This window comes from Dermacentor silvarum, chromosome 7 (assembly GCF_013339745.2).
Source record: "Dermacentor silvarum isolate Dsil-2018 chromosome 7, BIME_Dsil_1.4, whole genome shotgun sequence".
Classification (NCBI taxonomy): Eukaryota; Metazoa; Arthropoda; class Arachnida; order Ixodida; family Ixodidae; genus Dermacentor; species Dermacentor silvarum.
The window spans coordinates 1,116,939-1,142,532 of NC_051160.1; the positions used below are offsets into that span (position 1 = coordinate 1,116,939).

At 44.4% G+C, this 25,594-nt stretch overlaps 1 protein-coding gene across 6 annotated transcripts in view; it reads left to right on the plus strand.

The window, feature by feature from the left end:
* LOC119457442 (uncharacterized) overlaps positions 1–25,594 on the plus strand; it is a 149,792-nt gene that overhangs the window by 67,984 nt on the left and 56,214 nt on the right. For 5 of the 6 annotated variants that reach the window (XR_007467689.1, XM_049670083.1, XM_049670082.1 and 2 more), the window contains 2 exons: positions 3,853–3,993; positions 19,812–19,911. Coding sequence is in view for 5 of the 6 variants with exons in the window: in XM_049670083.1 (XP_049526040.1) it covers positions 3,853–3,993; positions 19,812–19,911 (241 nt within the window). In the remaining variant the exon portion in view is untranslated. The remainder of the gene's footprint in view (positions 1–3,852; positions 3,994–19,811; positions 19,912–25,594) is intronic. The other variant, XM_037718994.2, reaches the window with a different exon arrangement.

Sequence of the window (25,594 nt, forward strand, 5' to 3'; positions counted from 1 at the left end):
GGCATATACCTAGAGATCGATGTTGGCGTCATAGAGGTTCATTGAAGTGTGGCACATACCCTGTGGTGGCACATTCCAAGTGACCCAAGCTGGCGTCAAAGAGGTTCATTGAAGTGCAGTGCATTCCCAGTGGCACATACCCAGTGGTACATACCCATGACCCAAGTTGATGTCAAAGATGTTCGTTGAAGAGTGGCACATATTTAGGGGCAGATAGCCAGATATCAAAGTTGTTGTCAAAGAGATTCATTGAAGAGCGGCACAGTCCCAGTGGCATATACCTAGAGATCGATGTTGGCGTCATAGAGGTTCATTGAAGTGTGGCACATACCCTGTGGTGGCACATTCCAAGTGACCCAAGCTGGCGTCAAAGAGGTTCATTGAAGTGCAGTGCATTCCCAGTGGCACATACCCAGTGGTACATACCCATGACCCAAGTTGATGTCAAAGATGTTCGTTGAAGAGTGGCACATATTTAGGGGCAGATAGCCAGATATCAAAGTTGTTGTCAAAGAGATTCATTGAAGAGCGGCACAGTCCCAGTGGCATATACCTAGAGATCGATGTTGGCGTCATAGAGGTTCATTGAAGTGTGGCACATACCCTGTGGTGGCACATTCCAAGTGACCCAAGCTGGCGTCAAAGAGGTTCATTGAAGTGCAGTGCATTCCCAGTGGCACATACCCAGTGGTACATACCCATGACCCAAGTTGATGTCAAAGATGTTCGTTGAAGAGTGGCACATATTTAGGGGCAGATAGCCAGATATCAAAGTTGTTGTCAAAGAGATTCATTGAAGAGCGGCACAGTCCCAGTGGCATATACCTAGAGATCGATGTTGGCGTCATAGAGGTTCATTGAAGTGTGGCACATACCCTGTGGTGGCACATTCCAAGTGACCCAAGCTGGCGTCAAAGAGGTTCATTGAAGTGCAGTGCATTCCCAGTGGCACATACCCAGTGGTACATACCCATGACCCAAGTTGATGTCAAAGATGTTCGTTGAAGAGTGGCACATATTTAGGGGCAAATAGCCAGATATCGAAGTTGTTGTCAAAGAGATTCATTGAAGAGCGGCACAGTCCCAGTGGCATATACCTAGAGATCGATGTTGGCGTCATAGAGGTTCATTGAAGTGTGGCACATACCCTGTGGTGGCACATTCCAAGTGACCCAAGCTGGCGTCAAAGAGGTTCATTGAAGTGCAGTGCATTCCCAGTGGCACATACCCAGTGGTACATACCCATGACCCAAGTTGATGTCAAAGATGTTCGTTGAAGAGTGGCACATATTTAGGGGCAGATAGCCAGATATCAAAGTTGTTGTCAAAGAGATTCATTGAAGAGCGGCACAGTCCCAGTGGCATATACCTAGAGATCGATGTTGGCGTCATAGAGGTTCATTGAAGTGTGGCACATACCCTGTGGTGGCACATTCCAAGTGACCCAAGCTGGCGTCAAAGAGGTTCATTGAAGTGCAGTGCATTCCCAGTGGCACATACCCAGTGGTACATACCCATGACCCAAGTTGATGTCAAAGATGTTCGTTGAAGAGTGGCACATATTTAGGGGCAAATAGCCAGATATCGAAGTTGTTGTCAAAGAGATTCATTGAAGAGCGGCACAGTCCCAGTGGCATATACCTAGAGATCGATGTTGGCGTCATAGAGGTTCATTGAAGTGTGGCACATACCCTGTGGTGGCACATTCCAAGTGACCCAAGCTGGCGTCAAAGAGGTTCATTGAAGTGCAGTGCATTCCCAGTGGCACATACCCAGTGGTACATACCCATGACCCAAGTTGATGTCAAAGATGTTCGTTGAAGAGTGGCACATATTTAGGGGCAGATAGCCAGATATCAAAGTTGTTGTCAAAGAGATTCATTGAAGAGCGGCACAGTCCCAGTGGCATATACCTAGAGATCGATGTTGGCGTCATAGAGGTTCATTGAAGTGTGGCACATACCCTGTGGTGGCACATTCCAAGTGACCCAAGCTGGCGTCAAAGAGGTTCATTGAAGTGCAGTGCATTCCCAGTGGCACATACCCAGTGGTACATACCCATGACCCAAGTTGATGTCAAAGATGTTCGTTGAAGAGTGGCACATATTTAGGGGCAGATAGCCAGATATCAAAGTTGTTGTCAAAGAGATTCATTGAAGAGCGGCACAGTCCCAGTGGCATATACCTAGAGATCGATGTTGGCGTCATAGAGGTTCATTGAAGTGTGGCACATACCCTGTGGTGGCACATTCCAAGTGACCCAAGCTGGCGTCAAAGAGGTTCATTGAAGTGCAGTGCATTCCCAGTGGCACATACCCAGTGGTACATACCCATGACCCAAGTTGATGTCAAAGATGTTCGTTGAAGAGTGGCACATATTTAGGGGCAAATAGCCAGATATCGAAGTTGTTGTCAAAGAGATTCATTGAAGAGCGGCACAGTCCCAGTGGCATATACCTAGAGATCGATGTTGGCGTCATAGAGGTTCATTGAAGTGTGGCACATACCCTGTGGTGGCACATTCCAAGTGACCCAAGCTGGCGTCAAAGAGGTTCATTGAAGTGCAGTGCATTCCCAGTGGCACATACCCAGTGGTACATACCCATGACCCAAGTTGATGTCAAAGATGTTCGTTGAAGAGTGGCACATATTTAGGGGCAGATAGCCAGATATCAAAGTTGTTGTCAAAGAGATTCATTGAAGAGCGGCACAGTCCCAGTGGCATATACCTAGAGATCGATGTTGGCGTCATAGAGGTTCATTGAAGTGTGGCACATACCCTGTGGTGGCACATTCCAAGTGACCCAAGCTGGCGTCAAAGAGGTTCATTGAAGTGCAGTGCATTCCCAGTGGCACATACCCAGTGGTACATACCCATGACCCAAGTTGATGTCAAAGATGTTCGATGAAGAGTGGCACATATTTAGGGGCAAATAGCCAGATATCGAAGTTGTTGTCAAAGAGGTTCATTGAAGAGCGGCACAGTCCCAGTGGCATATACCTAGAGATCGATGTTGGCGTCATAGAGGTTCATTGAAGTGTGGCACATACCCTGTGGTGGCACATTCCAAGTGACCCAAGCTGGCGTCAAAGAGGTTCATTGAAGTGCAGTGCATTCCCAGTGGCACATACCCAGTGGTACATACCCATGACCCAAGTTGATGTCAAAGATGTTCGTTGAAGAGTGGCACATATTTAGGGGCAGATAGCCAGATATCAAAGTTGTTGTCAAAGAGATTCATTGAAGAGCGGCACAGTCCCAGTGGCATATACCTAGAGATCGATGTTGGCGTCATAGAGGTTCATTGAAGTGTGGCACATACCCTGTGGTGGCACATTCCAAGTGACCCAAGCTGGCGTCAAAGAGGTTCATTGAAGTGCAGTGCATTCCCAGTGGCACATACCCAGTGGTACATACCCATGACCCAAGTTGATGTCAAAGATGTTCGTTGAAGAGTGGCACATATTTAGGGGCAGATAGCCAGATATCAAAGTTGTTGTCAAAGAGATTCATTGAAGAGCGGCACAGTCCCAGTGGCATATACCTAGAGATCGATGTTGGCGTCATAGAGGTTCATTGAAGTGTGGCACATACCCTGTGGTGGCACATTCCAAGTGACCCAAGCTGGCGTCAAAGAGGTTCATTGAAGTGCAGTGCATTCCCAGTGGCACATACCCAGTGGTACATACCCATGACCCAAGTTGATGTCAAAGATGTTCGATGAAGAGTGGCACATATTTAGGGGCAGATAGCCAGATATCAAAGTTGTTGTCAAAGAGATTCATTGAAGAGCGGCACAGTCCCTTTCTCTGACAAAACAGTCACTTGGAGTCAGTCTGATATGTATGCAGGCACCACGGCCAAGCCACAGTGTGATTCGGACCGTCCGTGCTCATCTCATGCCTTCATCTGCACCCCATGGGGCATCTGTGACTGCCGCCTCCCGGGCTACAAGGCCGAGCTTCTTTTTTCACGTTGGCAGTGCATTCAGGGTGAGTGGGGGCCCCATCCATGTCTTCTAACTTGTGACACCATCAGCATAGTGCAAGCAGTTGATTAGGACACCTATTATAATACAATCTAAAGAGGTTTATTGGGCGAGTCTAACAAATAGGCGGTAGCTTGGAAAAGTACGCTGGGAGAACAAGATGGTAGTGTTTCAACACCGATCTCGTGCCTTCTGCTTGTGATGATGATCGCTGACCCCGGGATGTCATTGACTTCATTCCTTCATTATAAGTGCCCTCATCGAGAAAGGTGAAGCCATCCTGGCGATCTAACAGGTGGGAACAAGAGGGTCGAAGTACGGCTTGAGGAGGTCTACGTGAACAACATCACGTCCAAGTGGACGACGGTCGCCGGGCGGCGTAAGAGGTTCAGTGACATAATTTACAGGGGACGTAATTTACGTAAATTATCATGGTCCCCACTGCGACGACGCAGTAGGGACCATGATAATTTGAGAGTAGTTTGGATGACAAACCAGGAGCACAGGGCGATACATGCAGTCACACAAGGGCTCCAGGAGTGAATGTTGCGACAGGAGAGTGGTCATCATCGCGGGCATTTTTCTGGCGTTGTTGGTCGACCATAGTAAAGCGCTTGGCTAGTTGTCGACAATCTTCAGTGTAACGGGCGGCTTCCGACACAGGCGTGCACTCTGAGTCATGTGGTGCGTATGGCAGCAACGTGTTGATAGTGTGCGATGGCTGGTGACAGAAGGAAGAAGGGGGAAAACCCGGTTGTGACTTGCGTAGCGGCATTATACGCATATGTCGCAAATGGAAGAACCAGGTTCCAGTTTGTTTGATCAGATGCAACATGTGTCTCAAGCATGTCGCCCAGTGTCCGATTAAACCGCTCAGTCAGACCATTCGTCTGAGGGTGGTAGGCAGTACACATCCAATGTACAATATTGCACTGGTGGAGAAGTGCTCGAATTACATCGGAGAGAAATATGTGACCACGGGGGTCACTGAGGAGTTCGCGAGGAGGACCCTGTCGAAGCACAAAATGATTGAGGATGAAAGAGGCAACGTCCTCTGCTCTCATTGTTGGAAGAGCAGCAGTTTCGATGTATCGTGTAAGGTGGTCGACAGCAATGATAGCCCGTCGGTTGCCCACCGAGGTCGAAGGCAAAAGTCCAGAAAGGTCAATTCCAACGCAGTCGAATGGGTAGTCTGGGCATGGAAGGGGCTGTAATGAACCTGCAGCAGGATGCGGTGTTTTTTTTTTTTTGCCGCCGACACTCGTGGCAGTCGCGAATGAACTTGCGGACAAAGCTTTAAACGGTTTTACTGTTTACAAACAAACCTTGCTTGCCGTTGATTGGTTGCCCCATCGGAACTTCCGGCAGGAGAGCTAGAAGCACTTCCAGCTGTGTTGTTTGAAGGCATGCGTGATGTCAGGCCGGCGTGTCGATGTTTGCACTGCTTGGTGGAATCTGTGATGAGCTGATTCTACATCGTGAATATTGTCAAGATGACGAGCCACTACTTTAAGGTGCTTAACACCGAGGCAAAAGATCGGTATCGCCAAAAGCTTATGTTTAGAGGCGGAGAGCTGCCCGATCCGCTGGACGATGATGTCGTGCAATTTTAGTTTTCGTCGGGCTCCAAACACCTTCCTTCCCTCAGTTACAGCACCGGAGCAACAAGTGCAGAATATTAGTGAGGACATGCAATGAACGCAGACTGTTGTCTTCAAGGCTCGTAATGGGACTGCCGAAAACTAGAAAAATTTTAATGGCACTTTCTTCTTCTTTCTGGGGTTTTACATGCCAAAACCAGTTATGATTATGAGGCTCGCCGTAGTGGAGGGTTCCGGATTAATTTTGACCACCTGGGGTTCTTTAACGTGCACTACAACACAAGCATACGGCCGTTTTTGCATTTCGCAATGACACTTTTATTGCTGCAAGATGAAGGATGAAGTGGTAAGCTGTGCATATGTACATACACATGTTTTCTGCGTCATATGCCTTGTTTCTGCTTTTAATATGCATTCACAAATAACTGTACATTCTCAAAAGTCATTAGTGCATGACACCTAGGTCGACTGAAATGGGACTAACTTAAATGCTCATGAATTTACCACACTTCTAACAACATGAAACCTGTAGTGTTGGGCACGAGATTGCAATCCGTAATTGGCCTCCGTTAATTCGTAAATGCTTTTAGAATGTGGCCGAAACTTCCTACATGCATGCACGGAAATCGCAAACTTTTCTGCGATTCTGCTCTGCGATACCGATACGAATGCTCACATGCCGCCGCGGTGGTTCAACAGTTACGGTGCCCGGTTGCTGACCCGAAAGACGCCATTTGGGCCCCGGCTGTCGCATTTCGATCGAGGCGAAATGCTAGAGGTCCGCGTACTGTGCGATGTCAGTGCACGTTAAAGCCCCAGGTGGTCGAAATTATCTGGAACCCTCCACTGCGGCATCCGTCATAGTCCGAGTCGCTTTGGGACGTTAAACATGATAAACCAGTGCGCACATGTACCTAGGGTTGTAAAGCTGCAGAAGTGCACTTGTGCCCCAGATACGAAAAACATTAAAATAAAACGGCGGCAGCATGGCACCCGCTAAACAATAAATTTAAACTCATGTTCGTATCATGGCATTCCACGGCGAGGCAAGAAACTGGACGAGCGGGCAAGCTTGGGGCGAGAGTCGAGCTGCTCTTGCGTGAATTACATGACATACGGCCAGAACAATCGCTGCAGTAGCACTTTTATTATACCGCATTATACCAGTCCGGCTACTTCACGTAGTAACGTACTTTGGATGAAGTGAGCAGAGCAAATCTGGGAGCTCTTGGAGGCTGCCATTTGTCCCGGGGCACCGCTGCTATCCAGGCATTTCTCCTATCAGCCTCAACAGGGAGCCTAAACGTTCGCACTTTCGAAAGGAGGTTGGTTCCTGAGCGAAGGCTGCACATTGGCACGACACAACACGATTCCATCCTTGAACGTTTCACAGGTGATATGTACGATGCGGAATGCATTTTTAACAACAACAACAACAGCCAGCAAAACACCATTGAGGAGTGAACTTAGTAATGAAAACAGTCGATGCTCTAGAGAGCTACTCGCCGTCACGCAACACACTGAATGCCACAAGTCGCACTTATATACTCGAAAAATAACACAGAATATGCACAGGACGAGCGCGCGAGTGACCAAATAACAGCAAAGGAACCGCTACCGGAAGTTTCCTAAGGGCACCGGATACCGGCGCACAGCATTGCCAAAGCGCGGTGGGCGCTGGATTAAACCGTCTATACATTCCGTGCCAGTAGTACCTTTTTCATAAGCGTTCATAGGTCTTGAAGACACCGGCGTGAGCACATTGCAGGTCGAAGTGAAAGGACGTGCAGTTTGTAGAGCGCAGTGTTCGGGGGATAACTAGTAGCCACTTCCTACCATCTGGCAAGTAGTTGCGCCAGTTTGAAAGGCCATCAAGAATGCTGAAGTGCAAAGCTTGGTGTCGCAGTGTTCGAGTGATCGAAAAGGTGAATGTTCTAAATATGAATCAACTAGTCCTCATCAAGACCTTACTGTCGAAAGGGTGGGTGCCTCGGACAAAACATCAAGAAGTGAAGCTATCCATGGATCGTGGCGCTGTGCAGAGGAGACAGTGTCGACGTCAAGAGTTGACAATGGGTGGTCTATTGTGGATATTGACGCAGTTTCGGTGGATAGTGGTGACCGCAACAGTGCATCAGCATCGGCATGCTTGCATCTGGAACGATGTATAACGTGGATGTCATACTCTTGAAGTCAAAGAGCCCAGCGGGCAAGGCGACCTGATGGATCCTTCAGCGAAGACAACCAACATAATGCATGATGGTCTGTAAATACATGAAATGTGCGGCCATATAAGTATGGGCGGAACTTGACAAGTGACCAGACTATTGCCAAGCATTCTTTCTTGGTGATGTTATAGTTTGACTAAGCCTTGGTGAGCGTGCTGCTGGCATATGCGACAACATACTCTGCGAACCCAGGCTTTCGTTCTGCGAGAACAGCCCCGAGGCAGACACCGCTAGTGTTTGTGTGAACCTCAGTTGTGGCCGTAGGATCATAGTGGCGCATTATAGGTGGTGATGTTGGGAGACGGCGAAGGGTGGAGGAGGCTTGGTCACACTCGGAAGACCATGATCAGAGATTGGTGGCACTGCTTAAAAGTTGGGTCAAAGGCGCAATTATAGAGACGTAGTTACGCACAAACCAGCGAAAGTAGGAGCATAACCCTACGAAGCTTCGTAACTGCTTTAAAGTCATCGGTTTGGGAAAGTCGGTGACAGCACGTAGTTTAGCCGGCTCTGGAAGTACATTGACCTTATGACATGACCGAGAATTGTAAGTTTTTGCGCAGCAAAGCGGCACTTCTTGAGATTCAGTTGGAGCTGAGCGTTCTTCAGACACGTCAGGATGTCCTGACGTGTCTCAACCATGTGGTTGAGGCGTTCGAGATGGGTTGCGAAATTTAGCGCAAGGACAACAATGTCGTCGAGGTAGCAGAGACATATGTGCCATTTCAAACCTCGCAGTACCGAGTCCATCATGCGCTCAAAGTTGGCAGTCGCGTTGCAGAGGCCGAAGGGCATGACATTGAATTCATATAGACTGTCAGGCGTGACGAAGGCTGTCTTTGAATGGTCGGCATCTACTAAAGGCACCCGCCAATACCCGGAACGCAAGTCTAACGATGAAAAAAAACTCTGCACCTTGTAACCAATCAAGGGCATTGTCAATTCTGGGTAAAGGGTACATGTCTTTTCGAGTGACCTTGTTTAGGCACCGGTAATCAGAAGCAAATTGATCCATCCTTTTTTTTGACGGAAATCACAGGGGATGCCCACAGACTTCGTGAAGGGTGAATAATGTTGCGTTTAAGCATATTGTCACCTGTAGTAGTGGCCTTATGCAGTCTGCAGTCCAACGGTCTTACGGAGCGATTAAACAAGATCATCACTGACATGATCTCTATGTACATCGACATCCAGCACAAAACATGGGATCGTATCCTGCTTTATGTGACCTTCGCGTATAATACCGCCGTATAAGAAACAACGCACTTCACACGATTTTGCCTCGTCTACGGCCGCGAAGTACAGACGATGCTGCACGCTATGCTTCCATGCCACGACGCCGAGCACCTAACTACTGACGCTGAAGAATTTGCTCAGCGCGCTGAGGAGGCTCACCAGCTCACACGGCTGCACATCGATGAGCAGCAACACGCAGATGCACGGCGCTATAACATCCGTCACCGGCAAGTGCGCTACAGTCCCGGAGACCAAGTGTTGGTGTGGACCCCTGTTTGCCACCGTGGCCTTTGCGAAAAGTTGCTCAGCCGGTATTTTGGCCCTTACAAAGTGCTGCGCCGCATTAGTGACGTGAACTATGAAGTCGTTCCAGACAGTGCGGCGGAAACACAGCGTAGACAACCACCTAACCCTGACATAGTTCACGTCATAGGCATGAAGCCCTACATTGCGCGTACGTGATTTTTACGCTCCCATTTGCACCTAATGCGCTTACGTCTCTGTTTCTAGAGAGGTAGAGAATTGTTTCTAGCTACGCTGCTGTAGCTCTCACTGTATTCTGGGCGCGAGCATCTTCATTGAGCGTGTTTTCTTTTTTTTGGTTTTTCTTTTTTTGTTGTTTTTTTTTTCTTTTTTTCTTTTCTTGAGAGCATCGCGCCGATGCTCTTTCCGAGGAAGGGGAGAAATGTCACCTGTATTAGTGGGAACAGGGCAAGCGCAGAGGCACAAGAAGAAAGAAGTACGTGTGCTAACTGCCCCGCTCGATAGTTAGCTCTCGCCGCCATTTTCTCCAGAGCCCAGCTGTTCTCAATAAACGTCGTCAGGCCCCCTTTGAAGGCACATGGAAAAATCGTCAACCTGGTCGGTAATAACTTGATGTTCCGGTATGGGCGTTGTTGACACGGTATGGGCGTTGTTGCACTGGTGAGTTGGAGCCGGTGTTGATGTAGTGAACAATGGTAGAAGTTCGGCCAAGGGCATGTTGGGCAACATCGAAAGAGTCGCGGAACTGGTAAAGCAGCTGGAGAAGAGCAGAGTGTTCAAATAACAACAGTCTGTCTGTGATTGACGAATTGAATAGGTAGGCAGCTGGTACATCAGAAGGGTTAAGAGCACTGATGGCGTCGCGGTCGCGTCGTGATGAATCTTGCTGCATGGAAAAAATTGATATCAGTGGGTTGCATGCATCCTAGGGATTCACCTTTAAGCAGTTTGATGGGATATGGAAGAGGATTTGTCAAGCAGAGAGTGCTTATTCCATTCGAAATGGAGAGGGTCGAATAAGGCAGAAGAAGTGGCTTCCAACTTGGAAGTAAGTGGATGGTTCAAAGAATGCAGCTTCATCACATATGCTGTTGCAGAACACGGGGAGCAAAACAGCTGCTGTTGGTGGAATTTTTGTGTCTTCTGTTACTAGTTTGTGTGTGGCTTGATGAGAGCTCAAGTTCAGATCTGGCACAATCGATAACAGCATGATTACGCGATAGAAAGTCCCAGCCAAGTATAATGTCGTGCGAGCAGGATGAAAGGACTATAAACTCAACAGTGCTCTTAAGCGATGATAAGTTGGGCAGTGTAGGCGGCTAAAGGCCGAACAGGTTCTCCATTCGCTGTACGGAAGGGCATCATCTCAAGAGGCGTGGTAACTTTTCCAAGCTTGCGGCAAAGTTTGCATCTATAACAGAAACGGCAGCACCGGTATCAACAAGAACATATGCATGGGTGCCTTCTACAACAACTTTGCCAATATTCGACTGGCAAAGTTCGAGGACTTGAGCATTTCGACAGTGCAGTTCTTGCCTCATGAACTGTGGGGGCTAGTTTCCGTCATTTTCAGGGGCTGGTCAACGACACATGGGCGACAAGGAGCTGGCGACGGGGTGAAGGTGAGCACGAGACGTGGGTTGGTGGATAGTCATGTGAAGACGTGCTTGTTTGGGGATCCGGACTTTCATAACAAGAGCGGGGACGATTCATGTAGTTCTGTGAACGGGCGTCTGAGTATCCTGGCGTGCAACAACGCATGCAAAACAGATCGGCCGGTTGTCGCGCATTTGCCAGGGATTTGCAGAGATGGGAGCAGCCCATGTTACAGACGGCTGAGTCAGGACTGTTTTATCAGATGTTTTATCAGGTGTGCCTCAAGGGTCGGTCCTTGGGCCGTTGCTGTTCCTTATTTTTATCAATGATTTAAGTAAAGGCGTTGTTTCGAATATCAGACTGTATGCGGATGATTGCGTTGTATACCATCCTGTATCATGTGCCGAACATACGAATGTGTTGCAGTTTGATCTTGAAAAAATTTGTTCCTGGTGTGCTAAATGGAAGATGAATTTGAACGTAGCAAAGTGTTATGTTTAATTTTCGAACAAAAGGAAAAAAAGTGCCTAGTTCATACTCGCTAAATAATGTTTTAGTGCAATGCGTTGATGAAGTCAAATACCTGGGCATCACTTTAACGGCGGCATTGGACAGGACATCCCACATTGACATAACAAGCGCTAAACCTTTTGCACCTTTTCCAGAGGAACTTCAGGTATGCGCCCAAACCTTTGAAGGAAACTTTATATCTTACAAATATTAGGCCAGTGTTAGAATACGCTTGCGCAGCATGGGACCCCTTCACCAAAGTTCTTGAAGATAAGTTAGAGCGTGTTCAGAAAAGGGCTGCAAGATTCGTCACGGGCATCTGCGACTACAAAATTAGAGGTTCGCAAAGCAGGGAAAATCTGGGGTGGAAGTTGCTGTCCACATGCAGAAAAATAATCAGGTTAAAGCTTTTACACAACATTAACAGCGGTAACACAGGAATCGATAAGAACATATATTTAAAACCACCTCATTATCAGTCTAAGAGACGCGACAATTGCAAGAAAATAAGGGCCTACCAAAGTCGTATTAATGTATTTAAATTTTCATTCTTTCCGCGAACAATTGCAGAATGGAATTTGCTCCCCGATGAGATAGTGTCTGCACCCAATTTTTAATCTGCCATAGAGAACTTTACGTGAATCTGTTGTAGACAATATTTCCAGTGTACCCTTTCACGCATTGGGTAACAAATTTTATAATCGGATGTTTTTTTTTGTATTCGATGTGTTGTCTTTCTCTATAATTACGATTATTGTACTATTTGTAATACCATAAATGATATGATGCTGTTTTTCTTGAAGTTCAATATTTGACCTTTATGTTTGTAATTAACCCCCCTACGATAATTCCCAACTCGGGCACTGTAGGTATTTGTAATAAATAAATAAATAAATAAATAAATAAATGAATGAATGAATAAATAAATAAATAAATAAATAAATAAATGAATGAATGAATGAATGAATGAATGAATAAATGAATGAATGAATGAATGAATGAATGAATGAATGAATGAATAAATAAATAAATAAGTAAGTAAGTAAGTAAGTAAAGTAAGTAAGTAAGTAAGTAAGTAAAAGTAAGTAAGTAAAAGTAAGTAAGTAAAAGTAAGTAAGTAAAAGTAAGTAAGTAAAAGTAAGTAAGTAAAAGTAAGTAAAGTAAGTAAAAAAGTAAGTAAAGTAAGTAAAAGTAAGTAAGTAAGTTAAGTAAAAGTAAGTAAGTAAAGTAAGTAAGTAAAAGTAAGTAAAGTAAGTAAAAAGTAAGTAAAGTAAGTAAAAGTAAGTAAGTAAGTAAGTAAAAGTAAGTAAGTAAAAGTAAGTAAGTAAAAGTAAGTAAGTAAAAGTAAGTAAGTAAAAGTAAGTAAGTAAGTTAAGTAAAAGTAAGTAAGTAAGTAAAAGTAAGTAAGTAAAAGTAAGTAAGTAAAAGTAAGTAAGTAAAAGTAAGTAAGTAAAAGTAAGTAAGTAAAAGTAAGTAAGTAAAAGTAAGTAAGTAAAAGTAAGTAAGTAAAAGTAAGTAAAGTAAGTAAAAAGTAAGTAAAGTAAGTAAAAGTAAGTAAGTAAGTTAAGTAAAAGTAAGTTAAGTAAGTAAGTAAATAAGTAAATAAGTAAGTAAATAAGTAAATAAGTAAGTAAATAAGTAAATAAGTAAGTAAATAAGTAAATAAATAGTAACAAACCTGAAGAAGAACATGATGCAAGCGTCTAGCTGCCATGTCGGCGCCAGATCCCGGAGTGGGTGGGTACAACAGCTGCTTATGAAGGTCACGCATGTGCAGAGGGTCCCAGGGTTGCCAGTCGATGAAGCGTTCGAGCGCCGGTAGCGCTGTCAAGTCCAGCGGAGAAGCATCGCTTGAAAAAGCCAGGCCAGCAGGACAGACTTGCTCGGTAGACGCGACACCATTAAGCGCCAGGCATGTTGACATCGAGAACTGGCATCATTTGCAGCACCTGAAGAAGAACATGATGTAAGCGTCTAGCTGCCATGTCGGCGCCAGATCCCCAATTCGTGTGATTCAGTGTGTTTAAGTACCCGGCTGTCAACGGAGCTGGGAACGACCAGGACAGCGGATGAGAGAGTGACAAGTGGCAAGCAGTGTGTGTGCGGTTTCTCAACAGTGCGATGTGTGCAAGCAAGATTGAGCGAGATGTATGAAGTTGTGAGCGTGCATTTTAGCCTGTAAATAAGTTTTCCTCGTCTGGGGGCGCTGAAATAGTGGCGCGATCACATGCTTGTTTTTGGATTTCGCGGGCTTTCTTTAAAGGCAATTACAAAAAGCTTCATCAAAGGTACTTAGTTGCAAACACTTCAGTCGGTCATTTTTAAATGTGATCTACAACTTTCGTATTGGCACTTTCTTGGTGAAGCCAATATTTAAAAAGTTGTGCAATATAGTTTATACTAGTTAATTGACTTTGCAAAATGAAAAAAATACCGCAGACTAGGGCACGCGATCCTCAACACCACTGAGTTGGTTTGAGCCTCCTAGTACACTCCGTCATTTTTAAAACGACGGCTACTTGTGCAAATTATGTAGGACAGAACACGCCACCCTAGAACACATTCTATGGGATTGCGCACATGTTCAGGATGAATATGCAGTCTCCCCAGAACAGCTTGGGGCACGGTGGAAAGCCGCGCTGATCAGCTCAGATCTGCAAGTTCAACTATGGGCCATCCAGCGAGCTCGAGAGGCGGCCGGGAGACAGGATCTCTTTACCGCCCCTGGCGCGGCCTAGGCCCAGGCCTCAATCCGCTGGTCTAAATAAAGTTGTTTCACTCACTCACTTCTTTTAGCTGGGACACCCTGTATGCGGATAGTATAGTATGCTGACTACAGCTCAAGTATAGCATAATGCAGACTATTTCTTCAGTGCATAGATGCGAGTCTAATGCATCCTATCAATAATTTCTTTCTCTCAATAATGTAGAAGCATATGATGTATATGGGCTTTACTATTACTACCGACTAGGTGTTCCCTCGAAGAGGGGACCGTACTGTGTGTTGCCTTTATTTACGCACATTTTATAACAAATCTCGCACCAGAAAGAAATGCAATGCAATAATGTGCTGCCATCTGCAGTTTTATTGAAAAGAACACAAAAATACATAAGCAGACTTTAACAAGGTGGCAATTATCACACATCAAAACAAAGTACGATAAAACAGACATCAGGGACCAGTAGTAGGAACAACTCCTGCAGTGATATTTCTTTTTATGGTAGTTCTTGCTTGATACTATAATGATGGGCTGGTATACATGCATGTCTGCTTCTTTTTCAGTATGAAAGGCACTGACTATTCGATTCGTGCAGTAAGCTCAGTGCATGCATGCAAAAAATTCATTGGAGGCCACCAAAATGCATTCTGGTGTTGTAAATAGAGAGAAAGTATCACCAGTGCACCTCAGTCAGAAATGTTTTGCTTGTACACAAAGTACTGACTTGAAAGAGAACACCTAATTTGTTTTAAAAGCCCTCTATTGTCTTTTCTTCCCCGAGAATAAAGAGGTACTATGGCACATACTGTTGAGCTTGAAGGAGCACTGATGTGACAGCTCTGGCTTTTCTTTTTTGTGTTAAATCAAGGTGCTTGACCTCAGAAAGCTGTAAAAGATACTGGCAAGCATCAAGAGTGCCCTACATAATCCACTCTAACAATCCATGACGGCAGGCTTTCGCGCACAAGCTAGGGGATGGTGACAAGAGACGAGACAGACAGAAGTGCATGTGTCTGTCACATGTGTGCTTGTGTCTGTCTTTTCTCTTCTCACTATCCCCCAGTTTGTGCCCGAAAGCCTGCTGTCATGGCATGCTACCAATTCGCCCAAACTTACTGTAGCAGCTTTTCTACAAGCCAGTTCGGTTTCATTTCCCAAAAGGTGTATGTGTTATGACACAGCAGGCGGTCCCGTGGAAGGCGGACATCGCAACATTTTGACTCTCACTCTGGCTTGATTGGTCATCTGCTATGCTGCTGCATCAGGCCACGCAATGAATTGCTCTTGTGGGAATTGTGAAGGTTCGCCCTCACCTCGACGCCATCAGTCTCGTTCGCCCAAACTCCGTCGCTTCTCTTCGCCGCCTATAGCCTCCTGGATCCAGCCGGAAAACTAGGCACTGCAGCTTATAGAGGTGAAGCTGCGTTGTCGACCCTGCCCTCAATCCTCTGCTCACGTTACCTACGAACCAAAACCTTCTTGACGTTGACGGCTATCCTGTCACTGCACTCATCGATACAGGAGCACATCTTTCTAATATTATGAGTGCTGCCTTCTGACAACGACTGAAAAAGCTCCTCACCCCACCGTTGCCACGCGTCGTCCGTGTTGCGGGTGGCAGTACTGTGCCTATTGTCGCCATGTGTACAGCACGTGTCAGCATCGCCGGCCACCACACTCCTGTCCTCTTCACCGTGATTGTTCATTGCCCCCACGACCTAATCCTTGGCCTCGATTTTCTCTCCGCGCATTCTGCTCTTATTGACTGCTCTGCCAGTACCCTTCGCCTTGAGTTGCCGATTCTCGCAGAACCTTCTGATGCACCCCAGTGCCGCTTACGCCCAAACAGCTTTATTTGCCTGCTGCCAAAGTCAATAGCCTATATTGAACTGTTGTGTTCCCCACCAGTTCTTGATGGCGAGTACCTTGTCACTCCTCTGCCCGACATTCCACTACAGTATGACGTCACCGTGCCTCACAGTATACTATTACTGTTAACCACACTCGCATGCCTATCTTTTGGATTGGCAAAGCAATTAATTCCTACCGCAAGGTAGAATTGCTACCTATTGACTTTGGCGGCAGGCAAATAAAGCCGGTGGAGCGTAAGCAGCACTGCGGTGCATCAGAAGGTTCTGCGAGAATCGGCAACTCAAGGTGAAGGGTACTGGCGGAGCAGTCAATAAGAGCAGAATGCGCGGAGAGAAAATCGAGGCCAAGGATTTGCCTTGCCAGCATTGATTGTCTCGGCGACCATCACGTGGCAGCTTTATCAACCGATGGTTTTTGCGAGCTTAGCAGGCCCCTCGCGCCATCCTTGGGCGCCGATCCCAACATAAAGAAAATGGTTGCGACGGACCTGTCCTCTGCGCAGGCTGAAGACCTTTGCCAAGTATTATCGTCCTACCGAGATATTTTCGACTTCGACAATCACCCTTTAGGCCAGACGCTCACGGTCAAGCATTGCACTGCCTACACACGCTACGCAAGTGTGGAGAACAGATGCCTTCTTCTTCTCTTCCCGTGCGGGCAGCCTAATGGCTTTTCTGCTGGTGGCGCAACCCTCTTACAAACCGGTTGCAAACGTAGACTATAACATGGCCGCGAAGCCCTGCACCCATTCGGCCGAGCAAATAACACAGGGGTGTTGAAATTGGCGCAGCCAGCAAGTGCCAGAGATGAGAAGGCTGTGAGCCAAGACGAAGGAAAAGCCCCAGGTAGACATCCCGTTCCTATCTTTTGCCACCTCCTGACTTTGTTCGCTGCAAACGTCTCGGTCATAACTAGCCAGCTTCCAAGCAAATCCTGAGGTAGCAATAAACATAGTTGTGCTTGTTATTCAACAGTGTGTTGACGTGTTTCTGCTTGTCCTGGTACCACTGAAGGCCGGCCGTACAAGGTGAGCGATAGGGCCATGAAGCCTAAGCTCACGCCTAAGCCGAAGCCTAAGCCAAGGTGGCTTGAGAGAACCCCTGTCTACACAGTATAGTAGACAACCAATTGAACCAGAATGAGTGCCAAAACGTAGTGATGTCTTGCTTCCACATGTCCACCTACTTTGCCATGACACATACGCCTTATTTGAAACGAAACCATGACTGGTTTGTAAAAAAGTTGTTATACTAGATTATTTAGGGCACTCTGAGGCTTGCCTGTATCTTTTTATTTATTTATTTATTTATTTATTTATTTATTTATTTATTTATTTATTTATTTATTTATTTATTATTTATTTATTTATTTATTTATTTATTTATTTATTTATTTATTTATTTATTTATTTATTTATTTATTTATTTATTTATTTACAAGGTTTCTGCTAGCCTTAGAATAAGGCCGTAAGCAGGAGTGGGCAGTGAGACAATGTCTCTCTGGTTGAACAGAATACATTATAGCACACTGTAATGTTAAACAAAAGTGTTGAGAAGAAAAAAAAGAAAAACACTGAACATACAATTGGGAACATATTTAGAGAAATACAAATAAATTACACAATGCAGAACATATACTGAAAGATGTGCCAAAGTCAGAACAGCAAAAGGATTAGAACAGATACGATGACAAAAAAAAAAAAAAAGGTTGCTACCATTGTTTCAGCTGCGCTAAAAAAGAAGGCACCGTTGCTGCATCCACAACATCACTTGGGAGACCATTCCACTCACGTACAGTTCGCGGAAAAAAAGAATGCTTGTAGGTGTTAGTCCTGCAAGAAAATTCCTTTAATTTTTTTGAATGATACGCCCGCGTGGGTCGTCGCGTAACTTTTTCGATGCATGCACTAGAGGCAATGCCAAGCTTGTCATGATAGAGCAAGTACATGTATTTCAATCTTTCGCGATGTCATCGTAGTTGCAACGACATTTTATAGGGTTTCGAGGTACAGGACATCAGGACCTTCACTTAATGCAAAAAAAAGAAAGACAACAAAAGAAAAATTTAAAAGCGTCATGTCAGTACTCCTTTAAAGAACTAATGCTTTATATTCCTTTTATTGGATAGCTCTCAGCCTACTGATTATGCTACTGAGCCTCAATTACTCGAGAGCACAATGAACAATTACATTACCTTTTAACTGCAACCATTCAGAAAATGCTTGCCAGATGCAAGGCAACTTCAGATGTGAAAAAGCAGACTACTCGCGTCACCGAAACCTGAATTCGTACTAGACACCACTGACGCGTACAGACTGTTATTGACTGCTGTTGAATGCTGAGTCTATTCGGCACTTGATGGGACAAGTGGCGAGGGCATGTTCCCCTACGTTTCCAAGAGGACAGGCCAATTTGGCAGCTTTCGGTGACACAATCATTGCATTGCCTTCAACCACTGCATCGGGCTGGCTGGCACGTTCTTGAGTTGCTTGTGATACCATGCGACCTCAGAGCTTTCGGGGATGTAAATGGTCTACTTTTTCATATCCCCTTCAGTCACGAATTATGATCGACTGTTGATAAATTTATTAAATTTACATCATTTTATGCCAAGGTGCTGCAGACTCCATCAAGAGCAAGTCAAGGTGGTAGAATGATTCTTTCTGCATTTTATGATCAGCCACCATAATTACAGAGTGATCAAGTATCTAATTATTTTGCACTCAGTAATGATAGGTTTCGTCATAAAAAAGAATTATATCACTAGCGCGATCACTCGCACAATTTAATTATTGGTTGTAAGCATTACTAGAAAGGCAAACAAATTCTTTCGCGATTGCTACGGAAACGTCCCGCGTCACACCTCCCGTCAAACGCTTCAGTGCCTTCGCCAAAGCGTTCTTCGGTAGCGATAGATATTTCTCAGAAGTAAAATGAAGGTACTTGAGGTAAACAGAACGTTCAATTTAGTCTAAGCCTAATTTTTGTGGTCGATTTCTTGCCACAACTTCACAGAAATGGCAAAAATAAGTCGCGTCCACAAATGTGTACACCGTGACTGAAGGGGATATCCAAAACTGTGCTGAACTTGGCATGCGTTTTGAACAGGTCACACAAAAGGGGCTGTAATGAATTATTTGTGGTGCTCTCGAGGAACTGGGGCTTTGTACTGTAATTATGGAGTTGACAGCTACCTAAAAAAGCAAGAAAAGCTGGACACAAGATGTTCGTGTCAGTCCTTCTTTAAGGGTTTGGACATTTAAGGGTTTGGACGCTGCCAATTGTGTCTGCAACATATTGCAACGCTGTACGCCATGAAAACTAACCAGACGGCAGGCACCTTCTCTCTTTATGAAGCCTGCTCCTAGTGAGGGGCTCTTTAAAGAGCTGCTCAGCGAGTGTCAACGTTCAGAGTTTGCACATCTGCATCTGTTGATTGTTTGTCGCTCACATTGGATCGTCCTCTATGTCTTCATGTGCCACTTGCGATACTTGTTGGCACTGCTGTACAGATCTTCACTGTGATGGGATATGTGCCCTTAATTGCAAGGAAATGTCAATGTGTCCACTTAAGACTACGTGGAGAGGCCATTAATATAATCAAGACTGAAAACTGGGCAAGTTGATATGGTTTCATTTCTTGGTAGTCGGCACCACAGGAAAACAAAATGCGTGAGACAGGAGAGCTGTGGTGTTAAGCTATGCATTGCTGAATCTATTTGGGGAGCTCACAATTTCTGAATGTTAGCCACTGTTAAAATAAACATTCTTGCTGCTCTTTCTTGGCCTATTTTAGATCCCTTCCTGTTTGAAGATCGGGGCACCGTGACTTTCCTCAAGGTTTCACCTGTTCCACTACTTGTTGTCGTCATCATTGTTGCATACTTTGGATACCAGTAAGTGAAATTCTTGCAGGCAGGCTATTTGTCGCTATTTTTTTTACTGTGGCTTCGACACTTGAAGAGGCACTGAAACACTTTTCTAACTAATCGTAGAATTGACATCACTGTTATGTCGCCTCGCGAATCTCCTGCCACAAAAATTTTTCAAATACTTCACGCAGAGTCGTAGAGACTGATAAGCGGCTTTCTGTCTCTTCATTTCCACTAGCATACTGGAAGCTATACACAGGGGAGACGGCAGGGGAGCGCAATGCCCCACTGGCCCCGCCCACAGGTTGAGCACAAGAAAGTATCCATGCTTAAAATAGTTTGAAGGAGAGCTTGTTGGTATGCATCCATGGTAGAAAACAGCACTAAAGACACGGACAGAAGGTAGAACACAGGACGAGCGCTGACTGCCAACAATTGCTTTTATTGTGTGTGCACAAATATATAGCTTGAAAAGGGAAAGGGACCAGGGAGGGACTAACCATGGATGCATATCAACGTGATCGCGACTGGAATTTTTTAATCCCTCCCTTTTCAAGTTATATATTTGTGCACGCACAATAAAAGCAATTGTTGTCAGTCAGCGCTCGTCCTGTGTTCTACCTTCTGTCTTTAGCGCTGTTTTCTACCATGGGTATCTATGCTCCGCTTTACAATTTGGAGGCCACGTGCAGCAGCTGTTGTATTTAGGCTGGCAGTGCAAAAATGATATGTTTTTTCTGTCTGTCTCAAAAGAGCAATAACTGTATAACTGAGAATGTTCTCACGATCACGAAATCAGCCAATAGCTGTTGTGGGTTCAGCTGCTTGTGGTGACGCTGCACGACGACATTGCGGAAGTGAGAAAAGCAATTTTTCACTGCTTTTGACACGAGATTGTAAACGCCCTGCTGCGTGCAGTGCAATAATATTTGGCTCACATCTTCACAGGAGTCTCGTTAACTGATCAGCAGCATTTTCTTAGTATGTTCATAAAGTGTTTCAGAGCCCCTTTAAGCTATGACATTTACATCTATGTGTTGACATCTATGAAGCTTGTCTAACATTAGGCTAGAATTCGGTTCACAGATGTTTATACATATTCTTTGCCCAATCGAAATGTTTTAGTGTTGCTGTGCACTTTCCTTTATGGTATGAAGCCAAGTTAAAAGCTCAGTTTTTTTTTTTCGAAGAAGTAAATTTTCCATTTCTTGACTATCATAGGTGCAATTTGTTGGAGAACATTTTGTGGCAACAATTATGTTCCTGCATTGCTTCTTTGACAAGATCTAGCAAAACTTGTAACCCCACCGATACTGAAGGTACCAGTTTCACGTGTAACATAAAAACGGCTGAATTGTGTAGTATGCACTTGTTTTTTAAACGTTAATATTAAGTTCAAACAACTAATAAATAGGAGTGAGTGAATACTTGAATATCACCGAATCAAATCGAACACTTAACGGTCAAATAAATTAATTTATGAATTCAACATCACTTGTTTGATTTTTTGGATATCGTAGAGACGCGCAGTGCCGCAGTGCCGCATGTCATGTGTGCCGCAGCGCCCTTCGTGCTCGTTGCAGCGTGAGCAAGCACCTCACCTGGTTGTTTGTGGCGCTGTTAGATAAGGACATCACTCAAGTTCCCCGACCACATCCAATCGCCGTCGCATTCCAATTATGGTGCGCCGTGGCGCGTCTTCCATGTTACCTGGCCTGTCAGAAAGGTTGGTGACCCCCACCTCATGCGCTGCACGTCGAGCTATTGTCTCCCCCCCCTGCTTGACTCTTCCCGAAAGTGCAAGGGGAGGCTGGCACGGTTCCAGGTAGTTGACCTTGGTCCTGAGAAAAGCTGTTTTGCAGCTCTGGAAGGTCGTTCGAGAACAACATGTCCCCTCCAGCTAAGCGCTTCCAGGCGAGGAGGCAACGCCGGAGGCAAGTCAACCATCGGATAATGGAACCCTTGGAGCGTCCCCATTGGCCGATTGTGACGGAACTTGCATGGGCCCCTACCATTGGAGGAAAATGATGACACCTGAGCTGGCTCAACGATTGGCTGAAAATGACGTGACCCCGAGAGACCGAAGGGGTTAAAAGCGAGAGACAGGGAGAAGAGAGGTTCTTCTTACCACGGACTGCAGCCTCCGATTTGCTGCTGGCCATCGATGACTTTATGACTGTTCATTACTTTGTGCTATTACTGTAAATAATGTAAATAAACCTCCAATTTCCCTAAGTCCACCTCAACGTCCCCTAACTCCCGCACCCAGCTGAAAGATCCAATAACTGGCTGCAGCGGTGAGATGGATCCAGGTAGCCACCAAAGGAGATCTAATAGCGCCAAAGGAGCACGCTGCGGACAAAAGTGCTCGAGTGATTCTGCCCTACTGCATGCGCTCCCCGACCTTGGCCCAATGCAGGGCCTCCTTGACAGCCTGTGTCTGAACAAGGTTCGTCCAGGTAGACACCCTGTCAGGAAAAACAATTGACTCCAATTGGGAAATTACCAATTGGTACCAATTTGAAAATTTCCAATCGTAAGTTAGTACATAGTAATTGGACCAACTGGAACATTACCAATTAATTTTTGTTGGAGTGGCCAATTGTACCCAATGGGTACCATTTGGTTGGAATGATCAATTGCATCAATGGGCAATACCAGTACACATATATACCTCCCAAGGCAAACCTGAATAGGATTCCAGCTGTCAGAAACATGTTTGCTATAGCCTTAGTACTGCATGCATATATAACTATAATTAACTAATTCCAGTTTTCTTGAATGGGTTCATAAACTGCAAGTATGATTTCCCAGTTGGTTACGTTCTAGTTTATTCCTATTGGTAGTCCAGTTAGGCTCAGTTCATTCATTCATTCATTCATTCATTCATTCATTCATTCATTCTTTATTATTAGAACATAAAATATACAATCTGAGTAATTTGTCAGCCCGCCAAAGCAAAGTTGCTTTTGAGCGGGACAGGGCAGTGCTTTGGCCTGAATGACACAGTTTTGTGCTTCAATCAAGGAAACAATAGGGAAAAAGTATGTACAGCAGGAAGATAAAAAGAAATGTCCATATATAGATACACATTTTCTTTATGTACCAAAAACCCGTAGTCCGCGAAAGCATCGATGCTTTTATGCGGACCAGTGTATAGTTTCTCTCAGCAAAGCATAGTACATGTTTTCTTTCGCTTTTCCCCATTCCTCCTTTTCCGTTATCCTCAAACGCTCGACTTATTTCCAATTGTTGTTCCTGCACAAGCAATAACGTAAGCAATTGCATACTTCAGCAAAAAAAAAAAAATATTGTGTGTACAGCACGACCATCCATTCCATCATATGTAGCAGTTAGATGTAGTGGTGAAATGTTTTGAAACAAAAACAGACACGAATATAAACACAAAGAACACAGTATCCTAGTCCATTTTATACAATAGTTAGCGAAATGATATTGTAAAAAAACTCCCATCCCATCGATTTCTCTTATTATTCCCAGTCGTTTGCCAGAACTGTGTGGTGTATGAAATTTTTTATTTTCCGGAGTGACGATACGTTGGTGACTTGTGGTATTTTGTTAAAGTAGAACGGTACATAAAATGCCCTCGTTCTTTTACCATAGTTCGTGAACGCTTTAGCCCGAACGAATGTCTCAATCTTGCGCAAATCCCGAGTTTTTACGTTTTTTGTTTTAAATGTTTCATCAAAATAATGCTTCGTAAGTACTACCGAAAGAAAAAGTTGTTTAATATCAAATATCCCATGTTCTGCCATGAGCTCGCTGTGGCCAACAGCGCTGCTGTTTGTTCCGTATGTTATGTTATGCGTTATTTTCTGTATTATTCTATTTAACACGCTTAGCCTATATGGCGAGGCCAGTCCGTATATCGTGATGCCATATCTTAATACAGTTTCACCCAGAGCCTTATAGGTGAGTTTTCTTAAGCGAAGATCACATACAGATCTGATTTTGTAAATAACTGCGCATACTGTTCGGAGTCTTTTAGCTACATATTGTATGTGATTGACAAATGAGAAGGATTCATCGAAAATAATGCCAAGGTACTTTATTTTGGTAGCATACGGCATACTTTGGCAGGAGCATCGATTGCAGTGCTCACTATGCAAGTATAGATGTTCGGTCAGTTCCACTTTCTTGTACGGGCTGTGGAAGCAGATTAACTGTGTTTTTTCTTTGTTAACAAGTATATAGTTGTTCTCAAACCATGTCATTATTTTGCATATATCTTCTTGTATTAAAGTAACACTTTCAATAAAATTTTCATGGGGCAGTATTAAAGCAGTATCATCCGCAAATTGGTATAACTTTGAGTGTAACGACAGATGGGCCAAATCATTCACATACAAATTAAATAGCAGTGGGCCTAGCACGGATCCTTGTGGGACTCCATGCTTTATGTGAATTAAGTTGCTCTCTGTATTTTGAATTCGAACAACCTGATGTCGATTTTTGAAGTAGTCTTTTAAAACCTCTAGGAATGGTCCGCGGAATCCCATTTGAGCTAATTTTCCAAGTAGTACTTCGTGATCCAACGTATCGAAGGCTTTTTTAAGATCTAAAAAAAGCCCAATTATCGTCTTATTTTTATCTATTTCACTATTCACTATGTCTGCAAAGTCTTCTAGTAATGTGATTGTGCTTTTCTTGCGACGAAAACCATATTGTGAGCTAGACAACAGATCGAATTTTTCGCAAAAGGAAACCATTTTTTTGTGAATAAGCTTTTCCAGAACACACGACAATGCTGGCAAGATTGCTATAGGTCTATAGTTCTCGCACTGTTGCCTTCTCCCGTTCTTGTAAATTGGTCTAATCAAGGATACTTTCATTGCGTTAGGAATTAGGCCCGTCCGAAATACTTCTGAATAAATATATAGTAGTACACTTTTTAAACAAGTAAAGTTAAACAGTATCTCACGAAATCTAATCCCATCATATCCTGGCATTCTAGTAATGTTAAATGATCTTATTACATCCCAAAGGTCAAGATCAGTTACCTCACTCAAGTATGCAGAGCTGATATTTGTCTTAATTGCTATGTTGTATGCCACCCTAGGGGAATTTTCTCGAAGTTTGATAACAGTATTTGCAAAGCAGTTATTAAATTCGTTTGCTACTTCATCCATTTGTCGTCTTCGAAAATTCTTGCTTATGACTTCGTCTATGCTGCTCTTTGTTTGTCTGCCCGTTAGCGAATTTACTACGACTTTCTCAAGATAAATTTACACTCATTCAGCTTGTTACTATAGTATTTATTCCTTGCTAGCCTTATTGTAGCCGTTAGTTTATTTCTTGTTTGCCTGAATTCTTCTCTCAGCTGTACGTCTGATTGATTGGCCTTACTTCGGCGCCACAGCTTTTCTTTGACGTAACTTAACTCTTTAATTTCATTGGTGATCCATGGCTTTTCTACTTTCCTTTTTTTTATAGTAATTACCTTTCGACATTTATCATAAAATGATTTCAATGTGACAATCAGTTTATCGTAAGCATGTAAATGGTTTAGTGTTAATAAGGTATCCCAATTAAATTCTTTAATTAATCTATCCATCTTCTGATTATCGAAGATATCAAACTTATGTTTAGTTTCTCCACGTAACTTGGTTATGTCATCACAAAACATTGTGAGAGCAATAAAGTAATGGTCAGCAACCTTTTCTTTCACGATACTTGTTACTGGTTG